The sequence below is a fragment of the Lygodium microphyllum genome, chromosome 7 (genome assembly GCF_053477565.2).
Source record: "Lygodium microphyllum isolate KBCC chromosome 7, Lygodium_microphyllum_v1.1.10, whole genome shotgun sequence".
In the NCBI taxonomy this organism is placed as follows: domain Eukaryota; kingdom Viridiplantae; phylum Streptophyta; class Polypodiopsida; order Schizaeales; family Lygodiaceae; genus Lygodium; species Lygodium microphyllum.
In genome coordinates, this window is record NC_141141.1 from 50,773,569 (window position 1) to 50,796,076 (window position 22,508).

The following is a 22,508-nucleotide window of genomic DNA, read 5'->3' on the forward strand; positions in this document are numbered from 1 at the left end:
AAGGGAGGGAGACTCGAGAGACTCGAGGGTTGGGGTAAAGTTGAAAGAGCAAGAGTGAGAGAGAGGGAATGGGAGATGAGAATGACAAATGCTTTGATAGGGTGCGGGCTAGAGGGGATGGGAGATGAGATTTGAGAATGGCAAATGCGTCGATAGGGTGCGGGAAAGAGGGGATGGGAGGTGAGATTTGAGAATGACAAATCACAAGTCCATTCATGAATCAAGATCCAAGAGAGGAAGATGAGAATGGTAACTTGTAAGTGCTTGCTGAATTGGTGTGGAAGCATGGAGTCTTGGGGAGAGGAGCACCTTTTGTAGATGAGAGAAGGGTTAAAGTTCAAAGTTCAAATAGTCAAAGAGAGAAGGAATCCAAAGAGAGGACTGCAGCTTGCAAAGAGGAGCACCTTTTGCATGGCTGGAAATTGGAATTTGGAAAAGGGGGTGGGGTGAGGTATCCAAGGCTTTCCATCCCCCCAAAAAGTGCAATAGTACATGAAACGCGGGAAATGCGGGACCAGGGACGTAGGAAACACGGAATGAGGATGGGCAGGGCACGTGGCCAAAACATGGCTATTTTAACGTATGAAATCATACGGATTCGTACCGTACGGACTGTTTCGTACCATGTATGGAGGCACGTACGGAGGCAACTATGTAAGAGCCTAAGGAGTTAATGACCAGAACCCCTTGGTATCCTCACCTCCTCCTACTGACTAGAGTTCCCTATGATAGGACCTTTCGCGTCATGATTGGTTTAAACTTACTAATGTGAAACAATAAAAGAAAAACCCCTTGGAGTAGGCTTTATTCATGTTAGCCTTGGGGAGGTCTAGCGCCATCAAGAACACTGCCTCAATCGGCGTCCAGTCGGCGTTCTGTGTTCACCAGAATATTGCTTCAGTTGGCGATCTATACTCAATCATTCATCTTTTAGCATGATGATTTTAAGAAAGATCAATATCTAGCTTACAATCACAAACATCTTATTTCAAATGCATTATATATAAACTCTTAACAAGTTTATTTCCAAGATAAATCTTTTCTTTTAAAAAATAATAACATCGAGACAATTTAGCATAAGTGGAAAAATAACTTCGAGACAAATCAACATAAGTGGCAATACCTTCCAATAGTCCTCCTGGATTCCCTCTTCCTTGAAGATTAGTTTGGATTGAATTTAAGCAAGAATTTCATACTTGAGGATAACTCCCTTGGAGTTTCGTAGGTCTTTGCTCGTAATAAAAAAAAATCTTGATTAGTTTAATTACGAACAATATCATTTGGCAATTGTATCTCAAGGTCTCTTATATATCGAGGATTAGTATTTTTGATTTAGAGATTTCATTTGATCAACACAAAAATAAAAAATATTAAAATTTTTAGGGACACAATACCTTGTACTTGCATAGGTTTATCTTGTATAGACCCAAGTTAACCCTTGGAATTTCGTAGCTTTCTTCTTTGGGGCCATGGTTTTTATCGCGAGACGGCAAAAAAGGGGAATTTGGCGAAGGAGCTTGGGGGTAATTAGATTGACGGAATTTTGATTGACCGGGGCGGGAGAGGGGGGGGGGGGGAGGAGGGGAAGTGATGACCAAAGATTTCGAGAAATCAAGAAGAGTCTTGATTCCTTAGGAAGGAATAGGATAGAAGGGATGGAGGAATTGAATTTGAGAGCTCGCGGAGTATCCTCCTTGTCTTCTTGACGAGAAATTCATGTGCTTATGCTTCTCTTGCATCACTCCCTCTTGTTCTATACTCTTGAGAAGGGTCTCTCCCCTTTTGCTTGGATTACTCTCAAAGGCTCCCTATGCCTCTTATTTGTAGTTAAATTAGAGAGGAAGGGTTGTGGCTAAGAAGAATTCTTTATGGAGGGGATCTTAGCAAAATCAGTAATCTGATGCCCAGATCACAAATCTGATGGTTTCATTGGCTCCGAAAGAGGGGTGAAACAACAAGACACTTGATTAGAAATCTTCTAGATTACTACTTTTTCTTCTTTTTGTTCGAAGTGCTATTTGTTGCTTGTAAACAACGATCGCGACGCGCACGATTTTGCCAATTCTTTTTTTTTTTTTTTGCAATAAATCCCCAAAATTGGTTGAAAAAAAAACCACTTATTTTTTTTTAAATGACATGAAATTTTCATATCTTTTTAGGATATTTACAATAAATAATATCTAAAATATGCTAGTCTTGTCCAAAAATCTAATATTTTTGGACCATCTATATTATACACATTGACACTAATGACTAATATAGCTCATAACGCTCATTCACGTGGTAACTTCTGTGATGGGTGGCTACAGTCCTTGTCAATCCAGAAAATGTTGGGTTACGATTCTCGGGTCTTTTTGCTCGAGATGTTCTCTATTTAATGACTTTAGAGTTCTTAAAGTCTATTTTGTGAGAAGTTGGAAAAATTTTAAATTAAAGTCGGGATATCAGTGATCACAATGGCAAACCCGTCGCTCATTGTCCTAGCCATAGAATTTGACAGGCTTCCAAGTAGCACCACTACCTGCCCTCTGCTTCTCATTCAAGCCCTGCCACCACTTTATGAAACCCTCAGTTTTACAATCAGCCCACATCCGAGTAGGGCATTTGGTGAAAGATTTCACAAGGATGTTTCTGGTAGAGGGGGAGGGTTTCTTCTTGCAATTCATAGGGAGGTTGCCGGCTTTGCAATTCAAAGGGAGGTTGCTGGCTCTCTTCTCCCATTTCAAAGGATTGCATACAATGCAATGCTGCAAAGCCTCATGCAAGCTTGGTCTCTGCTGTCTCTTGCATTGAAAACTGTGGCCTTTTGAAGTCACACTCGGATACATGTGATCTAACCATCTCTATGGAGCTCTTGTCAGTCTCTCCGAGATTGATGGAGAGATCTTTATTTGTACAAAATGTCTATAGAGCATATAAGTCATCAGCATATAGAAGGATGGGATAGCCAAGCTTGGCTCATCCCAAAAATGAATAAAATCGATGGGGGGGAGAGAGAGAGAGGGCTTGTGAGGCCAAAATCGGCCTATGAGACAAAATCATGTACAATGTCGATTGCCACTGGACATCAAAATGTGACATGTTAGAAGTGATATATTGTAAAAGAAGCCACAATGGTATACAAGACCAAATAGTGCTCGTATAGGGGTACAATGGGAGGATGAGATAGTACGTCTAGTTGTGTGGCTGAATGATACTCGTACCTATAGGACAAATTAGATAGTTCATTACATTCCACTTTGGATATCGGTGCCATGAAGGCTCGTAAAATGAAATAAAGAAACATGAGATAGGATAAAATTTGAGCTCTCATGATTGATATGAATGAGAGAGAGAGAGAGAGAGAGAGAGAGAGAGAGAGAGAGAGAGAGAGAGAGAGAGAGAGAGAGAGAGAGAGAGAGAGAGAGAAGCCTGGCTCGGGTGGTCCAGTTGGAATTGTTGTGGTGTCCCAGCTACTCTTGTGGGCTAGGAAACAATAGGACAGGCATTGATGCAGCCTATGTAGCCTTTTCTTGCACTTGACACGGATTGGCCTTGGCAAGATTGGGATCTTGCTAGTTGTCTTGTCTTCAAAAGGCTTTGGCTAACCAGTTGTATTATCTCTTGTGATGAAGGACAAGGATTGGCTAGTTACTAAAGCCAATGCAATTTGGGGCATGCATAAATCCAAGGCTTGGTGGAAAATGATAGTGATGGAAGGATGGTTGAATAAGACCCCGTTTAAATGTAAGGTCTTTCTTTGGAGAGTGATCATTGGTGGGCTTCCCCTTGCTTCGGCCCTTTCTTAGTGGTAAATCTCAAATGGCAACTGCTTTTTTTGTACAACTAGCGTGGAATCTTTACATCATAGATTTATTTCTTGCCCTTAGGCTAGGAAATTTGGACTCTAACAAATATTTGGCAAGTGATTGTTGGTCTATTGGTGTGCCCTTTTGATTGGGTTTTTGCCAAGGCCAAATATCCCATCCCGGTGCAGACACATATGAAGCTCTTGTTCCATTTTTTCAGATTTTGGGGTTGTTGGCATAATTGGATCACTTGAAATGCTTGTCTTTGACTCTGTTATGGGCGTCTAGGGACACATGGCCAATTCTACACTAGTAGTTAGATCTTGTGTAGCATGTTGACCTTTTCCCTTAGGGGGGTTTAGCTTCTTGGCATACAACAACCTTTGCTGCTTCTTTGTCGTGACTTTTGTACTCCTTTAGTTGTTTGATCTTTTGTAAAGTGAGTTTATATATGATGGCCTAGAGCCATCCTTGCATCTTGTAATCATGTAAGGTACTTTTTCATAAAATTAATACAATTACCTATTACGGAGAGAGAAAGAAAGAAGAAGAAAGAAAGTTATATTAACGTCTACAACATGCCAAGTTGGCCTATGAGACCAAAATGTTGCATACAAAATGTCTGGGAGATTTCAAAAGTCCTAGTGAAGCTAACATTTATGCTATGTTGAACTAAATTGAGTAGGTACAAAATGATATCTAGACTAGATACAATCTAGAGGTACTACCAGTGCGGTGTGGAACTGCTCCTGGAGTGTTCATCCTAGGATGTTCCGCATGGGTCGGTCTAACATGGAGAGACTAAAGTGGCGGGGCAGGGTCCTCTGATGGCGGCGTAGTATTCCTTGTATCTTCGACATGTGTCTTATGCGGGGACGGGGGCCGGCGGGGTGTGGGCGCCGGGCTTTGCCTCTCGCTGTGGCTATTTCTAAGGTGGTCCCCCGGGGTTGGGAGGCCGGTTGGGCTGGTGGGGGCTCGGTGGTGGGGAGGGTAGCTGGTATTTGGTAGAATTCGTTGAGTGTGCGTTGGTTGGTGGCTCCTTGTCTTTGCTCCGTGGTTCGTAGGAGGTGCTCTCTGTGGCGCCGTATTTTCAGTAGAAAGAGCCCTAGGCATCTTTGGTCTTTGAATTCCATCACCTTGGAGAGTGGTCCGAATCCTTCACTGAATAGGTAGTGGAAGCGTCCCCGGATTTCGTAGTACACTGGGCATCTACAGATATAGTGTTCCTCTGTCTCTGGCTCGAGATGGCAGAGCTGACAGATTCGGTCTTCTGGGGGGAGGGGGTTGGCCCCGTATCTACCCGTTTCGACCCGTAGTTGGTGTGACGACGTGCGGATCTGTCCGATGGCACTTTTGACCCTGTGAGATAGGTGTGTTTCCATGTAGCTTGGGCGGGTGATGAAGCCATTCGGGGAGATGTACAGGAAGTGCTCTCGGTAGAAAGCCTTCTTGGTTCCTAGTTCTGACGTGGGGGTCACCCATGTCTTGGCTGTGTCTGTCTGGATGATATCCATTCTGATGACGCGATTCACCTCCTCTCGGCTGAGCTCCAGGTGTGGGCAGTCTAGGCTGTATTGTAGTGGGGGGAGGTGGTCCATGTGCAGGCCATGGAGCCGTAGCCAGGTCTCTGTTTGGGCATACCAGCACTCAGTGTCCCCTTGTGTTGCTAGCTGTTTGGATGACTCCAGGGCGAGTCTGGGGTACCGGTGCCGGGGCAGGTCCCATATTCGGTGCAAGGTCACAGTCTGGAAGAGAGAGAGAGAGAGAGAGAGAGAGAGAGAGAGAGAGAGAGAGAGAGAGTGTGTGTGTGTGTGTGTGTGTGTGTGTGTGTGATGATCGTGATGTTGCTCTGTGCGTGTTCTTGCATGGCATCCCCCACATGAAGCTCTCTAAGGTCATGCTACCTTGGGACTTGAAGCTCAGCGTTGGAATATCTTGCAGGTTGCCCAAAAACCTACACATTGGTTTGTTTTTGTAGTCCAAGCTTCGATATTTGCAACGACCAGTGTTTTCCATCGTGCCAGACTGCAATCTAAAGAAGATATCGTAATCTCAAAGCATGGCTTTTCCATTTTCGAGACTGTAGGCAAGAAGAGTCAGGAAATGAGGGCCAACATAGTGACCTGGACATGATGCTAAGTGCTACTGTCCTGTCACCCCTACAGAGACTGTAATTGAGGGCCAACACAACGACTCGATGATCAACGATTCTGAATTGCTGTCCTTGCAGTTTGCGCCTGGCTTCAAGGCCCATGCAACACACATGAAACAGAGGTCTCTACTTATACCTCCTACCCTACATGGAGAGAGAGAGAGAGAGAAAGAGAGAGAGAGAGAGAGAGAGAGAGAGAGAGAGAGAGAGAGAGAGAGAGAGAGAGAGAGAGAGCGCAGCACTCATAAAGGTTGAGCTTTATTATGGCTAATATGCATGTGCCAAATGGTATTGACATGGCTTTTCTTGACTAGCATATTGGGCATGGGGATGAGAAAGAATCGGTGGAGTTGGATGGTGACTCTTCAGTTGAGGATTCTGGGTAGTTGATGGAAGGGGATGAGATGGGAAAATGCTGTAAGATGATAGTTGATGAACTGGTTTTGTGTGCTCTGGATTTGCCTCAACAAGATGCTCATGTTTCTTGCTCACAGGGTGATGTGTCTTTCGAGTTCATGCTTGCCATTGCTAACAATCTTATGTCAGATTATGTTCATGCCAATGAGGGTAAAGCAAGCTCTTTATCGGAAGGGGATCATGTGGCTACTGTCATGGGAACCCACTTGGTTTAAAGCAAATCACTACCTTTCATGAAAGGGCAGCCATCCTTTATTTTATGGGTAGGTCTCCTTTGATTTCTAGGATTTATGCTTGGCTGCAGTCCATGCTTGTGAGTGTTGATGTGCATCATGATGATGTTTTTGGGCAAGTGCAGGCTCCTCTCGTGGAAGAGATTTATGATGGACTGAGAAGGTTTTTTGAGGCCCTTTTTCGTATTCCGGATGTGCGTGCTCACATTATGCAATGCATTCCTTTATTCTTGGATGGTCAGTTGGTACCTATGGTCCCATGGAGGCCTATGGCTGAGTTTCAGGAGGTTCTTAGGTAGGCATGTCCAATCTGGGTGGAGGTAGTTTATTTTCCTGCACATCTTTGGAGACTTTTTTCATTGGTTTTGAGAACCCTTGGCGAAGTATTAGTGGAGCCCCATTTGGCCTCCCGCAATAGGAATAGGGCTTGTATGCTCTGGGACACAGGGAAACCTTGGTCTACTATAATTCGTTTTGAGGTCCCTGGGTTGCAAACATTGGTTTTTGAGCTCAAATGGGGGACATTTGGTGGACGTTGCTTTGGATGTGGCCAATTGAGCCATTTTGTTTCTGAATGTGATAGGAGCCTTGAGGTTTTGTGGCGTTCTTTGGACCTTGACATGGATATGCAAGAGCATGATCCCCAGCCGTTGACTTAGTAGCAAGATGTTGCTCCTGTGCCTCTTGCCTTGCATGGTCATGATGATGGAAATAAGGATGTTTCCTAGGTTGGTATTGAGCGTGTGTCGCATTCAGTTGGTCGGAATTTGTCTCCTCAGGATGATTCTTGGGTCACTGTGGTTAGATGCAATGCTAGATAGGAATCTTGTTTGACTCCTGCTCACTCATCTCCTCGTCCTATTACTCGAGACTTTTCAATGCAAAGGTAGGGGTTTAACATGAAACCTCAATCTTCATGTGTACGTGTGGATGATAAAAGTGCTTCTGATTCTGCTTTGCTCTTTGATGCATGTGGGAGGCTTTTGTCTCCACTGGATGTTTTCCGTTCTCAGCAACAACAATTCCCTTCTCGTGCTTCAATTGCAAGTTTGCAGAGGATGGATCTTGTGGATGTGATTTGTAGTGAGATGGAGAGATTTCAGGCTACTAAAGCTACAGATGTTAAAGGGAAAGGAAAAGTGGTGATTTAGTAGTTTTCTTTCTTGTGGTTTATAATGAGACTTGCTTTATGGAATGTTAAAGGCATTGCTTCTGGTAGTAAGCAATATCAAATTTGGAAAATTGTTTTAGTTGGTAATTGGCATGTTTTTTGTACCATGGAGCACAAATAACATGCTTTGGTAGGTTCTTCTTATGTATATAAGGATTATACAAATTTTTTTAGTGGCCAGGTTCCACATAAAGCTGGAGTTATGTTGGCTGTTCGATCTTCCCTAAAACCATCCTTGGTTTCTTAGGATGCTCGTGGCCGATTTTTGATGTTGGAAATCATATATGAGGGTGAGGTTTTGTGGCTAGTGGGTGTGTATGCTCCTTCTATTACTCCAGAATGCCATCAACTTTGGGATGACTTGCACTGCCTTTCCATGGCTCGTCGAGGTTTTGTTATGGGTGATTTTAATGCACGTGTATTTGTGGATCGGGCGACTTTACCTCACTCGATCATGGATGGTCTTGAGTGTCAAGCTTGGGATGCAATGACAGCTGTGTCTTTGAAACAAGACATGTGGTCTTGGATGCATCCTTCACAGCTTGGATATACTTATCGTTCTCTTCAGCATCTAGACACTTAGGCTAGACTTGATAGGATTTACATTTGTCAGAGCGAGGCTCTGCTTGCTCGTTTGCCTTTGCATTTCAATCAATCTTTTTTGCTGCAAATCAGTTTTTGGAGTGTATCTAGCAATTGATTGCTTCTTTTAGCTTGAGGTTCCTATTTGGGGATATGGAAGCATAGGCTGTTTTTAGGGAATGTACGTGCGTTGTCCTGACAATATGGTATTCAATATGCTTCTTCTTTTTGAGCTGAATTGCAGCATTCACAAACTTTGTTGGCTCACTTGTTGTCTTTGCATCATTAGGGGATGCTACTAATGACTTGATTACATGCATTGAATGGTTGAAATGTAGAGTTCAATCTCTTTAGGAGGAGAAATATGCTAAATACAAATTGCTGGCTTGAGCGGAAGCTTTGCATGATAATAAGTGTCAATCTCATTAGTTCTTTGCTCGTTTACACTAGAAATATGCTTGGGAAAATATTGCGCGTTTGTTGGATGAGCAAGATGATATGGTTATTGAACCTGTCTCCATCATTCAAATGTGCATCGACTATTATAAATCTTTGTTGGGTCCACAGGAGATTCTTTCTAATGTTGTTCACTCTGCTTGTCTATACATTTGTGAACAATGACTTGATTAGTAATTAGGTTAAGCCTGAATGGTTTGATCTGATAGAGGCTGATATCTCAGAGGCTGAAGTGGAGAATGTGCTATGCCATTTATCACGTAGGAAAAGCCTTGGCGAGGATGGCTTCCTAATGAGCTGTTTTCAGCCCATGTTGAGCAACTTAAGGACCCGTTAATGCGCTTGTGTTAGCAAGTTTGGAATTTTGGTTTGATGCCTTCAAATTGGAAGATTGCTGTGATTTGGTTGTTGCCCAAGGTTCCTTATTCGACTTCCTTGAAACAATGGAAACCCTTTTCTGTTATGGGTTCTTTGTATAAAATCTTTCCTAAAATCATTGCTGATAGATTGCAACAGTATTCTTACACTTGGTTCATCCACGTCAATATGGTTTCATCAAGGGACAAAATATCATGCATAACATTTTGAATGTTCAATTGGGGATTGATTATGCCAAAGCCTCAGGCCAATAAGTTGTTATGCTTCAACTTGAACTTGAAAAGGCATTTGATCATGCTAGGTGGTTTTTCTTGTGGCAATTGATGTCCACCATGGGCTTTGGTCCTCGCATGACTTCTCTTGTTGATACCATTAGTCAGGATGTTGTGGCACGTATTGCACTTAATGGGGGGATCACAGATGAAATTTCCTTGTCTCGTTCTCTTCGGCAAGGTTGCCCTCTCAGTCCTTTGCTATCACCCAATGCTCTCTTTGTTGGATAAGTTGGTTGATCAAGGCGAGATTGTTGGTTTGTTCCTTTCCAGTGGTGCCCAACTTTTGGGTGGTGATTTCTTTATGTTTCTTAAGGTGATCGGACTAATGTAAATCAGGCAATGGTTACGTGGAATCTCTTTGCTTTAGTGTTGGGTTTTCATATTAATGCTCAGAAATCTACATTGATTTCTTGTACAGAGAGTGATTTGCAAGCTTTGGGTTGGCAAGGAGCTATGATTTCTAAAGTAGATGTTACCCGACACTTGGGTTATCCTATTGGAGTGGATGTAGCACCTCGTGCCTTGCTTGATTGGATGTCATCCCGTATACATGACTAGTTTATGTACTGGAAATCTCAAGGCTGGCCTCTTCATGTGAGACTTCCTCAATACTTGATGATTAGTATGGTCTCGTTTTTTTGGCCCTTACTTTCTTGGACTAAGAAGTCTCTTTTGGAATTGGTTTAGCCTATCTGCTTCATGTTGTGGAAAAAGAAAGGGAATCACTTGGGCCAGGTGTGGATTTCTTGGTAGCATGTGACTACTCCTAAAAGGATGGGGGGAGCAGCTTTATTGGATGCTAATTTCCATATGGTTGCTTTGAGATTGTCACTTTTGTAGGCTCTATGTGTGTAGAGTCATCCTTGGACAGATATTGCAAAATTTTTCATTGAAAAGACTGGTATCTTGCATGGTCTCACGGTTATTCAAGTTTCTTGTGGCACGTATTGAATTCCACGAGGCCTATTAAGGTCTCCTAGTCTTTTCTCCTTTCTCATTTGATTGCATCTTGGTAAGTGATTTTGCGTTTCGTAGTTTGGCGCTCTCCTGACCTTCGTAAGGAGGAGAATTTGCTGGAAGGAGAAGTGCTAGCTACCTCCAGGTTGTTGGATTGACCTGATAAAGACTCGCAGTGAGTTAAGTTTAATCAGATGGGTTGCTTGGGGTTACAGACAATCCATGATGGTATCATTCTTGGACAGCCTAGTCTTTATTCTTTCTGGCGCATTCATTAGTACTTTTGGATGCCTTGTGGCTATCATGACATTTGGTTGTCCTTACAAGAGAAGCTTTTGAGGTACTCTCCATTGTCTGCTTTATAACCCTCATCTCCTTGGCGGGATTGGATGTTTGTGCTTCCTGATGATTTTGAGAATAGGTTAGCTAATCAGATCTATCATCAGATGGTTGAGATCAAGAGATGGGTCACTGGAAAGGCCAATAAATTATGGCATATTCGGGACAGCCAAAATAAGTGGGAGGAAAGATTTGAGGTTCCTTATCAGGGTAAAGATTTCATGTGGAGGTTGCTTATTGGGGGTCTTCCAATGGGGATGTGTTGTGTGCTCACAAGATCTCCCGTGGTCACTGTGTGTTTTGCACTACATGCGATGAGACATTGCTTCATCTCTTCGTCTCTTGCCATGTTGCTCGATAGATTTGGAGTTTTGTTTCCCATGTGTGGTCCTCAGCGACTCAGTAGCGGATATCAGCTCATTGGTGGATCATGGGAAGGATGCCTTCTATGTCCGCCTTGCAATCAGATTATTCCTTCCTTTTCCATTTCCTTTGATGTACAGCTCTATGGCATATTTGGCGTACTCGGAATGCCTTCATTTTTGATTCTGCCTCGGGCATCCATGGTCATGTGGCCCATGTTCGTGGTGGTTTCAGCTGACCCGGTTCTTCTTGACATTGCTGCTCCTTGGCTGGATATTGTTCGCTCCACTCCAGCTGTCGTTTTTGCGTGATATTTGTGTGTTATGGTCTTAGAGGCCTTTCAGCTTGATTCGTGTCTGTTGTGTTTTTCTTAGCTGACCTAATGGTCTGATGTGAATATTGCTACTTAATTCAATTATCATCACGAAGAGAGAGAGAGAGAGAGAGAGAGAGAGAGAGAGAGAGAGAGAGAGAGAGAGATTTATTAATGAGTGCTGCTGTTTCAGGAAGAGACTTTATAGCCCCATGCAAGTGTAAAGGGTCTGCCAAATATGTGCACCGGGAGTGCCTGGATCATTGGAGATCTGTGAAGGTCGCAGTTCTTTCAATTTAAACATGTCAATATTTTAATTGTTATAGAACAGCTTAATTGTTCTGTGTAAGTGTCTTTGGTATATTTGTCAATTGCAGTTATTCACCTTTGCAGTTAATGGAATTTATTTATAAAGGATTTGGCCTGTGGTGTACAGGAAGGTTTTGCGTTTGCTAATTGTACAACCTGCAAAGTGAGATATCATTTGAGAGTGCAAGTGCCAGCAGATCGAAAATGGCGGACTTTGAAGTTTCGGTTCTTTGTCACCAGAGATATAATGTTCATTTTTGTGATAGTTCAAATGGTATGTCTACTATCCTTCAACCAAACGATCTGTTTGCTATAGCTAAAGGTAAGTTAGTCCTGTCAGATTTCTTTGAATTCCTAACATGGGCAACGATTTGAGATCTTTTGGTTTGTGTTTACTGAAGTCAAATAGTTGATTCAAGCTAGATATGGAAGCAAAATTCAAGATGTTTGAGAGGACAATAATAGGTATTATCATATTGTCCTGTATGAGTTAGAAACTGCCCGTCAAACTCAATAAGTACTTGTCCTTGTTATAAACCAGCAATGGAACTGTTAGAGTAGCAAAATTCTTTTGCTCATCTCTTATTTTGCTTGAAAATGTAATCACTGACATTATTGTCAATGGTTACTTGTTATGCAAATCCTAAAGGATTTCTTCTTTAGGGTTTCATAACAGACTGCTACAATTCTAGCACTTGAACTGTTTGACTAGTAAAATTCTTTTTAATTTGGGTGGTCACCTCTTACTGTGCTTGAAAATGTCAGCACTGAAATTACTCAATGTCAACTTGCTTTGTGACAATTGTCAGAATTCTGACCACTGTGGATGCCATAGTTGGAGACAGATGTGTACGGTTGGCTGAATCAGATGTCTGAAATCAGTGGTTTCAGACTCATATGAAAAAGTGGGAAGCATACTTGAGGGTTTTCTAGACATGAAAAATACCATGATTTTACAAAAATGAGGCTGTTTTCCCACTTTTGCTGTCTAGAGCATCTACTCCTCTGAGCTCAGCAAAAATTAAAGGTGTAAGTAGGTATTTTGTGTGTTGGTTATGAGGCTGAATCATACTCCAACCATACTTCTGTACTCATTAGTCTCTGCCATATGGAAAAAACTGTGAAGGGTGCTGTAAACCTGTTGTAAATGTGGAGAATTAGGTGAGCCTTAGATCTCCTAAAGATACGGAGAATCATGGGATATATGTTTGGACTTTGGCTAACTTGTTAGACTGAAAACCCTTATTAAAGGTGTATGGATTAGTTTAAGCAGGTTGGGCCTGTACATCATCCCATCCCATATGTTTCTGAAACATGGCTCTGATTGAACTTAACAGATCTCACAATCTCTTTGCCAAAATGTTACAGTTGATTCTTATGCAAACGTATTGGATGCAATAATTTTAATTTTTGTACTTCTATGGACGAAAGTTCCCACGGCACCTTAAACATCAGGGGTATGTTTAACAACATGATGTATATGATGTGGGTATGAATCCTATAAAACCATGGTGGATTAGGATGTAGGGTACATAATAAAGCATCTGTAATAGTATCGATGTTGATTATTTAGTCAGGGAGAGTAGACTAGACACACCATATGGAGTGGAAAAGCCAACTTGTGAAAATATCGATGAACATTCTTTCCAAACACATGAATAGCACTAGATATGGTAGGTACACCTGCATATTTTCTCAGCTAGTCATAGGAACAATTTGAGGTACTTTCTCAAGTGAATGCACATCCCCAAATTTGACAATGGTACAATAGTTACAAAGGAGAGGAAAGAAATCTCAAGTACCTCGGCAAAGATTCTCCACTCCAGTGAAGGCAAAGACTGGTGGCGGGTTGGGCATCCACTTCTCTTCTTCTTCTGCTGCATCAAAATGTCATTTTTGCAGGTTTCAGGTGCTTTTCAGCTTGCTGCCCACACCCCTTTCGTGGAGGATATTGCAGTCTCAGAGCTGTTCCTTGCTGTCATCTATAGTTTGGCAGCTGTTTCCAGCCTATCACACATTGTTCGGAGCTAATTTTAGCATGTTGACTGCTATTGTTGGTTTTTCTTGCGTTTTTATTCTTTCTCTCTCCTCACTTGCGTTTTTCTATTGGTTGCAACCTCATACTGATGGTCGCATCCTCCTCCCATTGGCAGCTCACTTCCAGCCCTTCCACTGCCCTCCTAGCCCTTGAGGTGGACATTGCAGTTTATGGTTCGTGGCTGATCTCTTCCTTCTTCAGTAAGGCACACTGGTACCCATGGCTTCTTTACCAACAGATGACGAGACTACTAGGTGCTCCTATTGTGGCATCACCAGACATACCTCCGATGCTTGCGGACTTCGATCTACTCCCTTGGAGTATTGCGTCTTCCACTAGGCACTCCTTGTGCCACCTCTCCTTTCTGGGTCACAGAGATCGTTCTGCATCGGCTATTAGAGTACTATGCTCAAGGCAATAAGATGCATCCGATGCGCACGAAGTCCTTTCGAGCACATGGAGGATCGATTGGTGCTACGACCTCTTGGATTTTCTTGCAATGCCAACAACAGTCTTCTCCCACCTATTTTCGAGTACAGTGGCTACCACGGCCCGCGGTTCTACAGTCCGCTCCATCGAGAGACAATGATTGTTTGATACTGTCTCCTTGTCAGTTCGCTCCTTCGAGAGACAGTGGCTGCTCGATTCCTTCCTCTTTTTCGGCTTTCCGGTCCGCTCCATTGAGAAGCAACGATTGTTGCCCACTCATTGCTCAGTCTGAGTCACACCCTTCACTCTCGTCTACTCAGGTTTGAGAGGCCAACTTCGGACGTTCTTCACCATCCTAGATACCTTCTTCGGCATGACCAGCGGCACTTCCTTCATCCTCAGACATTATAGTCTCCGTGATCCATGAGTTTTTGGATTCCCTATCTACCTCACAGAGGGATTCAAAGGGGAACGATCTTTCTTTGCCCTCCGAGGAGGCATCTACATCTATTGCGACTTTAGAGGGGGCTTCTATTCCTCTAGTCTCACAGGGGGTCCCCACCCACCGCTCAGTCCTTTGTATACCTTGGCGGTGGCCTTTTACCTTCTTCTTCTACCCTTGGATGGGGTGGCTTCCTTCCAGCGGTCATCTCACCTATTGATTCCCAGGATCTCGAGGATCTACCTAGATCGAGGCCTTGGAGGTTCAATCGCGACTTGGTGATGGGCCTTCGTATTCCTTCCCGCATGGATGCACGAGTGGCTTCTCTCCCGAGGTTGAGTTTCGGGTTCTTCAGTTCATTTTGTCTATTGTTCTTTACTGCAGGTTACCTTTTAGGTGGAAATCTTGGATCTTAGGGATTCTCTACATTTTCTTCCTGCTCTTCTTCTTGCCTTGGCCACTTGGTCAACATGGAGCCTGTTAGCAGTCATGTTTGTCATGCCTTGTCATCTCCTGCCTGTGAGCCTCAGTCTGAGTCAGATGAGGACTTTAGGAGCTCTGACTTGTCTATCACTTGTTTTGACGGAGGAGGTAGCTCATTCTAGAGCACTTAGTTTATTGCATGTCAGTGCATTTTCTCCTCCAGTCGGGATTTTATGTGCATTTCCCGGGACAGTTTCTGCATTCTTCAGCCTGCCTCACCTGTCGGACATTGTCCACCCTTTCCGGGATTTTTCTGAGCATTCCTGGCATTTTTACCAGCATTAAATGCTGGTCAGATCAGCATTAAATGCTGGTCGGACATATTTATGGTCTCAAATTTCAGGTCGGCCAGTTTTTGGGTTTTGGGCTATTTATAGCCATTTCCCACTTGGCAGTCAGTTGTATTATCATCTTCCCTCCTTTGGCAGGTGCACACTCCGACTCCGTCATCTTCCTCCGTCTTCGGTGCTGCCGTCATCATCAGCCTGATCTGGTGCCCTCACTGACGCTTCGGGCTGCGTGCAGGGATTGATCAGTCCACAATTTTGTATTCAGCATTCATTACAGTCAGTGCAGATTTTCTTCCTTCATTTTGTGCTGTCTCTCTCTTCTCCTCTGTGTTCGTGTTCTTCTTCCGTTGCGCACTCTCACATGGTATCATCGCCTGATTGAGAGCACGGAGGACCTAACCTTGTGGAGAGATACCTCACCCCTCTTCTGCTGCTGTCGCCTCATCTCCAACTGCCTAGGCGGCCCCTCCAGGTGGCCATTCTTCTTGCGTTTGCTGCAGACGTCTACTCCCGAGGCTGCCACATCATCAAACGATCCCTCCTGCTTGCGTTTACCATCAGACGGCCCCTCCTTCAGCTGGGCGACACATCATCAGGCTGCGTTTTGCAGATCTGGTAGTCGTTTCCACTCCTGGTGGCTCATCTCTTGCTGGTGACCCACTCCGAGGCTGCGTTTTGGTGCTGGCGGCTTCTTTTTTGGTGATCTTCATTAGATATCCTTGCGTTTTGCAGCTCCAGGTGTTTGTAGGCTATCACAGCCTGTGTTTTGGTGGTTGGTGACCAGACTGCTGGTCCTACTTCGGCTTCGGCATAGTTTTCTTTGGTGTTTGGTGTTTTGCAGATTGGAAGATGTCTTCTCATCAGTTTACGGGCTTTGATGGCTCAGATGACGAGCTTTTGTCTCGACACTCATCTGAACGGAGGCGTGATTTCTATCACGAGGACCGTCGTCCGGAGTCTATTCCTCTTTCCTGTCCCCCTTCTATTCATGTATCTCGGCGATCCCCTTGTTAGCAGTCATGTTTGTCATGCCTTGTCATCTCCTGCCTGTGAGCCTCAGTCTGAGTCAGACGAGGACATTAGGAGCTCTGACATGTCTGTCATGTGTTATGATGGGGGAGGCTAGTCACTCTCGACTGGCTGTCTTAGGTTGTGTATTTCTTTTTGGCCTCTTTTAGTGGGCAGCCACTGACTGCCCGGCCACTTTTTGGTCACTGTTGTGGGGCGCCCATTTTAGGGCACTTTTAGGGTTTGCGCCCATTTTAGGGTTAGGGTTAGGGTTTGTCTGTTGCCTATTTATTGGCAGCCCCCTCCCCACTTGATCACTTGTCTTCTTGCAGATTCCGACACTCCTTCTCCCCCGTGGTGGTGCTGCCATCATCATCAGCCTGATCTGGTGCCCTCACTGACGCTGTGGGCTGCGTGCAGGGACTGATCAGTCCATTTCAGTGTATTCAGCATTCATTTCAGTCAGTGCAGATTTCTCTTCCTTATTTTCTGCTTTCTCTCTCTCTCTCTCCCTCCGTGTTCGTATTTCCTCTTCCGCAGCGCACTCTCACATGGTATCATCGCCAAACTGAGAGCACGGAGGTCTTCATCGACTGGAGAGAGACCACACCTATCATCTGTTGCTGCCCCCCTTCTCTCCAACAGCCAGGCGGCCCCTCCAGGTGGTCTGTATATTTGCGTTTGCTGCATCAGCCCCTTCCAGAGGCTGCCACGTCATCAACTAGTCCCTGTTTCCTTGCGTTTTCAGCTGGGCGGCCTTCTTTTCAGCTGGGCGCCTCCACTACAGGCTGCGTTTTGCATCCAAGGTGGTCGTATTCCCTCCTGGCGGCTCATCTGCAGCTGGCGCTTCTTTTCTTGGCTGTGTTTTGGTGCCTGGCAACTTTCCCTCCGCATTTTGTGCCCTACACAGCTGCGTTTTCACCTCCTGGTGATAGGCGACTTGATTTCCTGGAGTTTGGTGGTTCTTCTGGTGGTTGGTGACCCTTCTGGTGGTCATTCTTCGGCATTGGCACAGTTTTTTCTTTGGTGTTTGGTGTTTTGCAGATTTAGAAGATGTCTTATCATCAGTTTACAGGTTTTGATGATTCAGATGACGAGCTTTTGTCTCGACACTCATCTGAATGGAGGCGTGATTTCTATCACAAGGATCGTTGTCCGGAGTCTATTCCTCTTTCCCGTCCCCCTTCTATTCATGTATCTCGGCGATCCCCTTCTAGTGGGCCGAAGATGCAGCCTTTGGTACCCCCTGTACAGGTACCCGTACTTCCTCAGCTGCCCAAAGAGGACCGGTTGGATGGCTCCAACTTTTCTTTATGGTCCTGCAAGGTGGAGTGTATCTTGGACTCCTTCGATCTTTGGGAGCTTGTTTCTGTTCCTATTCCCCGGCCTCAGGTGGATCCCACAGATGGGACATCTATGGATCGTGCAGCCTTATGGGATCGGCTCAATTCTAGAGCCAGATCTTTCCTCTTTCTGAGTTTGCAGGATTCTGTCCTTGTTCATGTTCACAGGTTGAAGACTGCAGCGGACGTGTGGAGAAAGCTCGCATCTCTCTATCAACAGAAGACGTTTGCCCACCGGATATCTCTTGAAAAGAAGTCGCGGATGCTCGCTATTGATGATAGTCCTTCCATGAAGGACCATATCAACAGATTACAGGATATGAGGGATGAGCTTGCATCCCTCGGTCGGACGATATCTTCTGAAGACATGGCTATGATTCTTTTGACTCAGCTGCCATCGCCTCGGTTTGATGTCTTCTACACCAGCCTTCTTACATCGAGGATCCGTGAGAAGCTTCTATGGGAGGAGCTATCCCCGCTTGTCTTGGAGCATGACGAGCGACTCAGAGAGGTCAGTGCTAGTGGATCTGACTCCACTAGAGCCTTTGTTGCAGGTTCGGGAGGACAGAAGAAGAAGAAGAAGTCAAAGGCTAAGCAGAAGGACAGTTCTTCAGGCTCTGACTCAGATTCAGAGAGACCGAAGTGCCCACGCTGTGGGAAAGGGACACATCCCGAGGAGAAATGCCGGAAGTACCCTCACCTTCGTCCGAGAGAGAAGGGTGGATCTACATCGGAGCCTTCTTCTACCTCTACACCCGCTGTTACCCATGAGTCAGTGTTCCTTCATATCCATGCTTTGGAGGAGGATCCTTCTTCCGTGGCTACAGTGTCTTCTGCGCAGCCTTGGTTAGTGGACAGTGGTGCTTCGAGTCATATGACTCCCGAGGTGATTTGTTACAGGATCTCCATCCATCAGAGGGTTCAGTCACTGTTGGTGACATTTTATCGGTGCCTATTCATGGTGTTGGCACATTGCCTTTGTTTATCGATCGACCTTCGAGCTCCTTTTCACAGGCCCTACATGTTCCGGATTTGGGCCTTCCCCTCCTCTCAGTTTATGGCCTTACGAGGCTTGGCACACGAGTGATCTTCACCGAGCATGCCGTTGTTATTGAGGATTCTTCTACAGGAGCTGTCTTATCTACAGGTTGGCAGGAGAGCAGGCTTTACAGGCTCCATTCCCCTTCTTTGATGCAGGGTCCTCCGCGGCAGTCTATTGCTCCACCCGTTCTCGCTTGTGCACCTTCTATTCCACAGGTTCCTTCCCATCCCTCACCTTCTCCTCCGGTGGTTCCCTCGTACCTCCCATCCCTTTCAGAGGGGGACGATCTCGGTGATGCGGCTGTGGATTCCCTGGCCCCTCGTGTTTTAGAGGGGGATTTCCAGGATCATGAGAAGCTCCTTTAGCGGCGGCAGTCTACATCGACGGACTTCATCGACCTTGGCATTCCTCTTGCCACCCCAGGATCCATTTCTCCCTTGGCCTTCAGCCACATCCAGGATCTGAGCGGGGGTGTTAGCAGTCATGTTTGTCATGCCTTGTCATCTCCTGCCTGTGAGCCTCAGTTTGAGTCAGACGAGGACATTAGGAGCTTTGACATGTCTGTCATGTGTTATGATGGGGGAGGCTAGTCACTCTCGACTGGCTGTCTTAGGTTGTGTATTTCTTTTTGGCCTCTTTTAGTGGGCAGCCACTGGCTGCCCGGCCACTTTTTGGTCACTGTTGTGGGGCGCCCATTTTAGGGCACTTTTAGGGTTTGCGCCCATTTTAAGGTTAGGGTTAGGGTTTGTCCGTTGCCTATTTATTGGCAGCCCCCCTCCCCACTTGATCACTTGTCTTCTTGCAGATTCCGACACTCCTTCTCCCCCGTGGTGGTGCTGCCATCATCATCAGCCTGATCTGGTGCCCTCACTGACGCTGTGGGCTGCGTGCAGGGACTGATCAGTCCATTTCAGTGTATTCAGCATTCATTTCAGTCAGTGCAGATTTCTCTTCCTTATTTTTTGCTTTCTCTCTCTCTCTCCCTCCGTGTTCGTATTTCCTCTTCCGCAGCGCACTCTCACACCCCTCCAGTGGGCCGAAGATGCAGCCTTTGGTACCCCCTGTAAAGGTACACACACTTCCTCAGCTGCTCAAAGAGGACCGGTTGGATGGCTCCAACTTTTCTCTATGGTCTTGCAAGGTGGAGTGTATCTTGGACTCCTTCGATCTTTGGGAGCTTGTTTCTGTTCCTATTCCTCGGCCTAAGGTGGATCCCGCAGATGCAACATCTATGGATCGTGCAGCCTTATGGGATCGGCTTAATTCTAGAGCCAAATCTTTCCTCTTTCTGAGTTTGCAGGATTCTGTCCTTGTTCGTGTTTACAGGTTGAAGACTGCAGCAGACGTGTGGAGAAAACTTGCGTCTCTCTATCATCAGAAGACGTTTGCCCACCGGATATCTCTCGAAAAGAAGTTGCGGATGCTCGCTATTGATGATAGTCCTTCCATGAAGGACCATATCAACAGATTACAGGATATGAGGGATGAGCTTGCATCCCTCGGTCGGACGATATCTTCTGAAGACATGGCTATGATTCTTTTGACTCAGCTGCCATCGCCTCGTTTTGATGTCTTCTACACCAGTCTTCTTACATCAAGGATCCGTGAGAAGCTTCTATGGGAGGAGCTATCCCCGCTTGTCTTGGAGCATGACGAGCGACTCAGAGAGGTCAGTGCTAGTGGATCTGACTCCACTAGAGCCTTTGTTGCAGGTTCGAGAGGACAGAAGGAGACGAAGAAGTCAAAGGCTAAGAAGAAGGACAGTTCTTCCGGCTCTGACTCAGATTCAGAGAGACCGAAGTGCCCACATTGTGGGAAAGGGACACATCCCGAGGAGAAATGCTGGAAGAAGTACCCTCACCTTTGTCCGGGAGCGAAGGGTGGATCTACATCGGAGCCTTCTTCTACCTCTACACTAGCTGTTACCTATGAGTCAGTGTTCCTTCATATCCATGCTTTGGAGGAGGATCCTTCTTCCGTGGCTGCAGTGTCTTTTGCGCAGCCTTGGTTAGTGGACAGTGGTGCTTGGAGTCATATGACTCCCCGAGCTGATTTGTTATAGGATCTCCGTCCATCAGAGGGTTCAGTCACTGATGGTGACCTTTTATCGGTGCCTATTAGTGGTGTTGGCACATTGCCTTTGTTTACCGACCGATCTTCGAGCTCCTTTTCACAGGTCCTACACGTTCCGGATTTGGGCCTTCCCCTCCTCTCAGTTTATGGCCTTACGAGGCTTGGCACACGAGTGATCTTCACCGAGCATGCCGTTGTTGTTGAGGATTCTCTTACAGGAGCTGTCTTATCTACAGGTTGGCAGGAGAGCGAGCTTTACAAGTTCCATTCCCCTTCTTTGATGCAGGGTCCTCCGAGGCAGTCTATTGCTACACGCGTTCCCGCTTGTGCACCTTCTATTCCACAGGTTCCTTCCCATCCCCCACCCTCTCCTTCGGTGGTTCCCTCGTACCCCCCATCCCTTTCAAAGGGGGACGATCTCGGTGATGCGGCTGTGGATTCTCTGGCCCCTCGTGTTTTAGAGGGGGATTCCCAGGATCGTGAGGAGCTCCTTCAGTAGCAGTCTACATCGATGGACTTCATCGACCTTGGCATTCCTCTTGCCACCCTAGGATCCATTTCTCCCTTGGCCTTCTGCCAGATCCAGGATCTGAGAGGGGGTGTTAGCAGTCATGTTTGTCATGCCTTGTCATCTCCTGCCTGTGAGCCTGAGTCTGAGTCAGATGAGGACTTTAGGAGCTCTGACTTGTCTATCACTTGTTTTGACGGAGGAGGTAGCTCATTCTAGAGCACTCAGTTTATTGCATGTCAGTGCATTTTCTCCTCCAGTCGGGATTTTATGTGCATTTCCCGGGGCAATTTCTGCATTCTTCAGCCTGCCTCACCTGCCGGACATTGTCCACCCTTTACGGGATTTTTCTGAGCATTCTTGGCATTTTTACCAGCATTAAATGCTGGTCAGATCAGCATTAAATGCTGGTCGGACATATTTATGGCCTCAAATTTCAGGTCGGCCAATTTTTGGGTTTTTTGGCTATTTATAGCCATTTCTCACTTGGCAGTCAATTGTATTATCATCTTCCCTCCTTCTTTGGCAGGTGCACACTCCGACTCCGTCATCTTCCTCCGTCTTCGGTGCTGCCGTCATCATCAGCCTGATCTGGTGCCCTCACTAACGCTTCAGGCTGCGTGCAGGGACTGATCAGTCCACAATTTTGTATTCAGCATTCATTACAGTCAGTGCAGATTTTCTTCCTTCATTTTCTGCTCTCTCTCTCCTCCTCTGTGTTCGTGTTCTTCTTCCGTTGCGCACTCTCATAGAGCCAACTCCCGAGATCGAGTACGGGCATATCCTTATGGTTCTTGGCACCACACAAAGTCCGACATTCCTCCTATGCATTGCATGTTTTCATCATCTTTGTACTAGGGTGCTTGGGCAAGTGAACAATTTTCTCACGAGGGACACTATCCAAGTGGCACGTGCTGCATGAGCATTCTTCAGTTTGTAGCATTGCATCTCCACCTTACTCTTCTCTTGTTCCCCTTTTTGGGCTTGAGAGGGGGTGTTGACCAATACCAAACTAAGTATTTGCATGACTAGCAATCATTCCTATTTCCATATGTGGTCTCTATCCAACCATAGCATAAAAAATTATACTAATTATTAAATTGGCTAGACTGTTTGCAA

The 22,508-nt window shown here is 45.4% G+C and overlaps 1 protein-coding gene across 1 annotated transcript in view; it reads left to right on the top strand.

The window, feature by feature from the left end:
* Nucleotides 1-22,508, top strand: part of LOC148033433 (RING/FYVE/PHD zinc finger superfamily protein) — a 78,493-nt gene that overhangs the window by 10,938 nt on the left and 45,047 nt on the right. The window contains exons 2-3 of the mRNA XM_087681358.1: nt 11,618-11,703; nt 11,861-12,007. Of these exons, the coding sequence (XP_087537484.1) occupies nt 11,618-11,703; nt 11,861-12,007 (233 nt within the window). The remainder of the gene's footprint in view (nt 1-11,617; nt 11,704-11,860; nt 12,008-22,508) is intronic.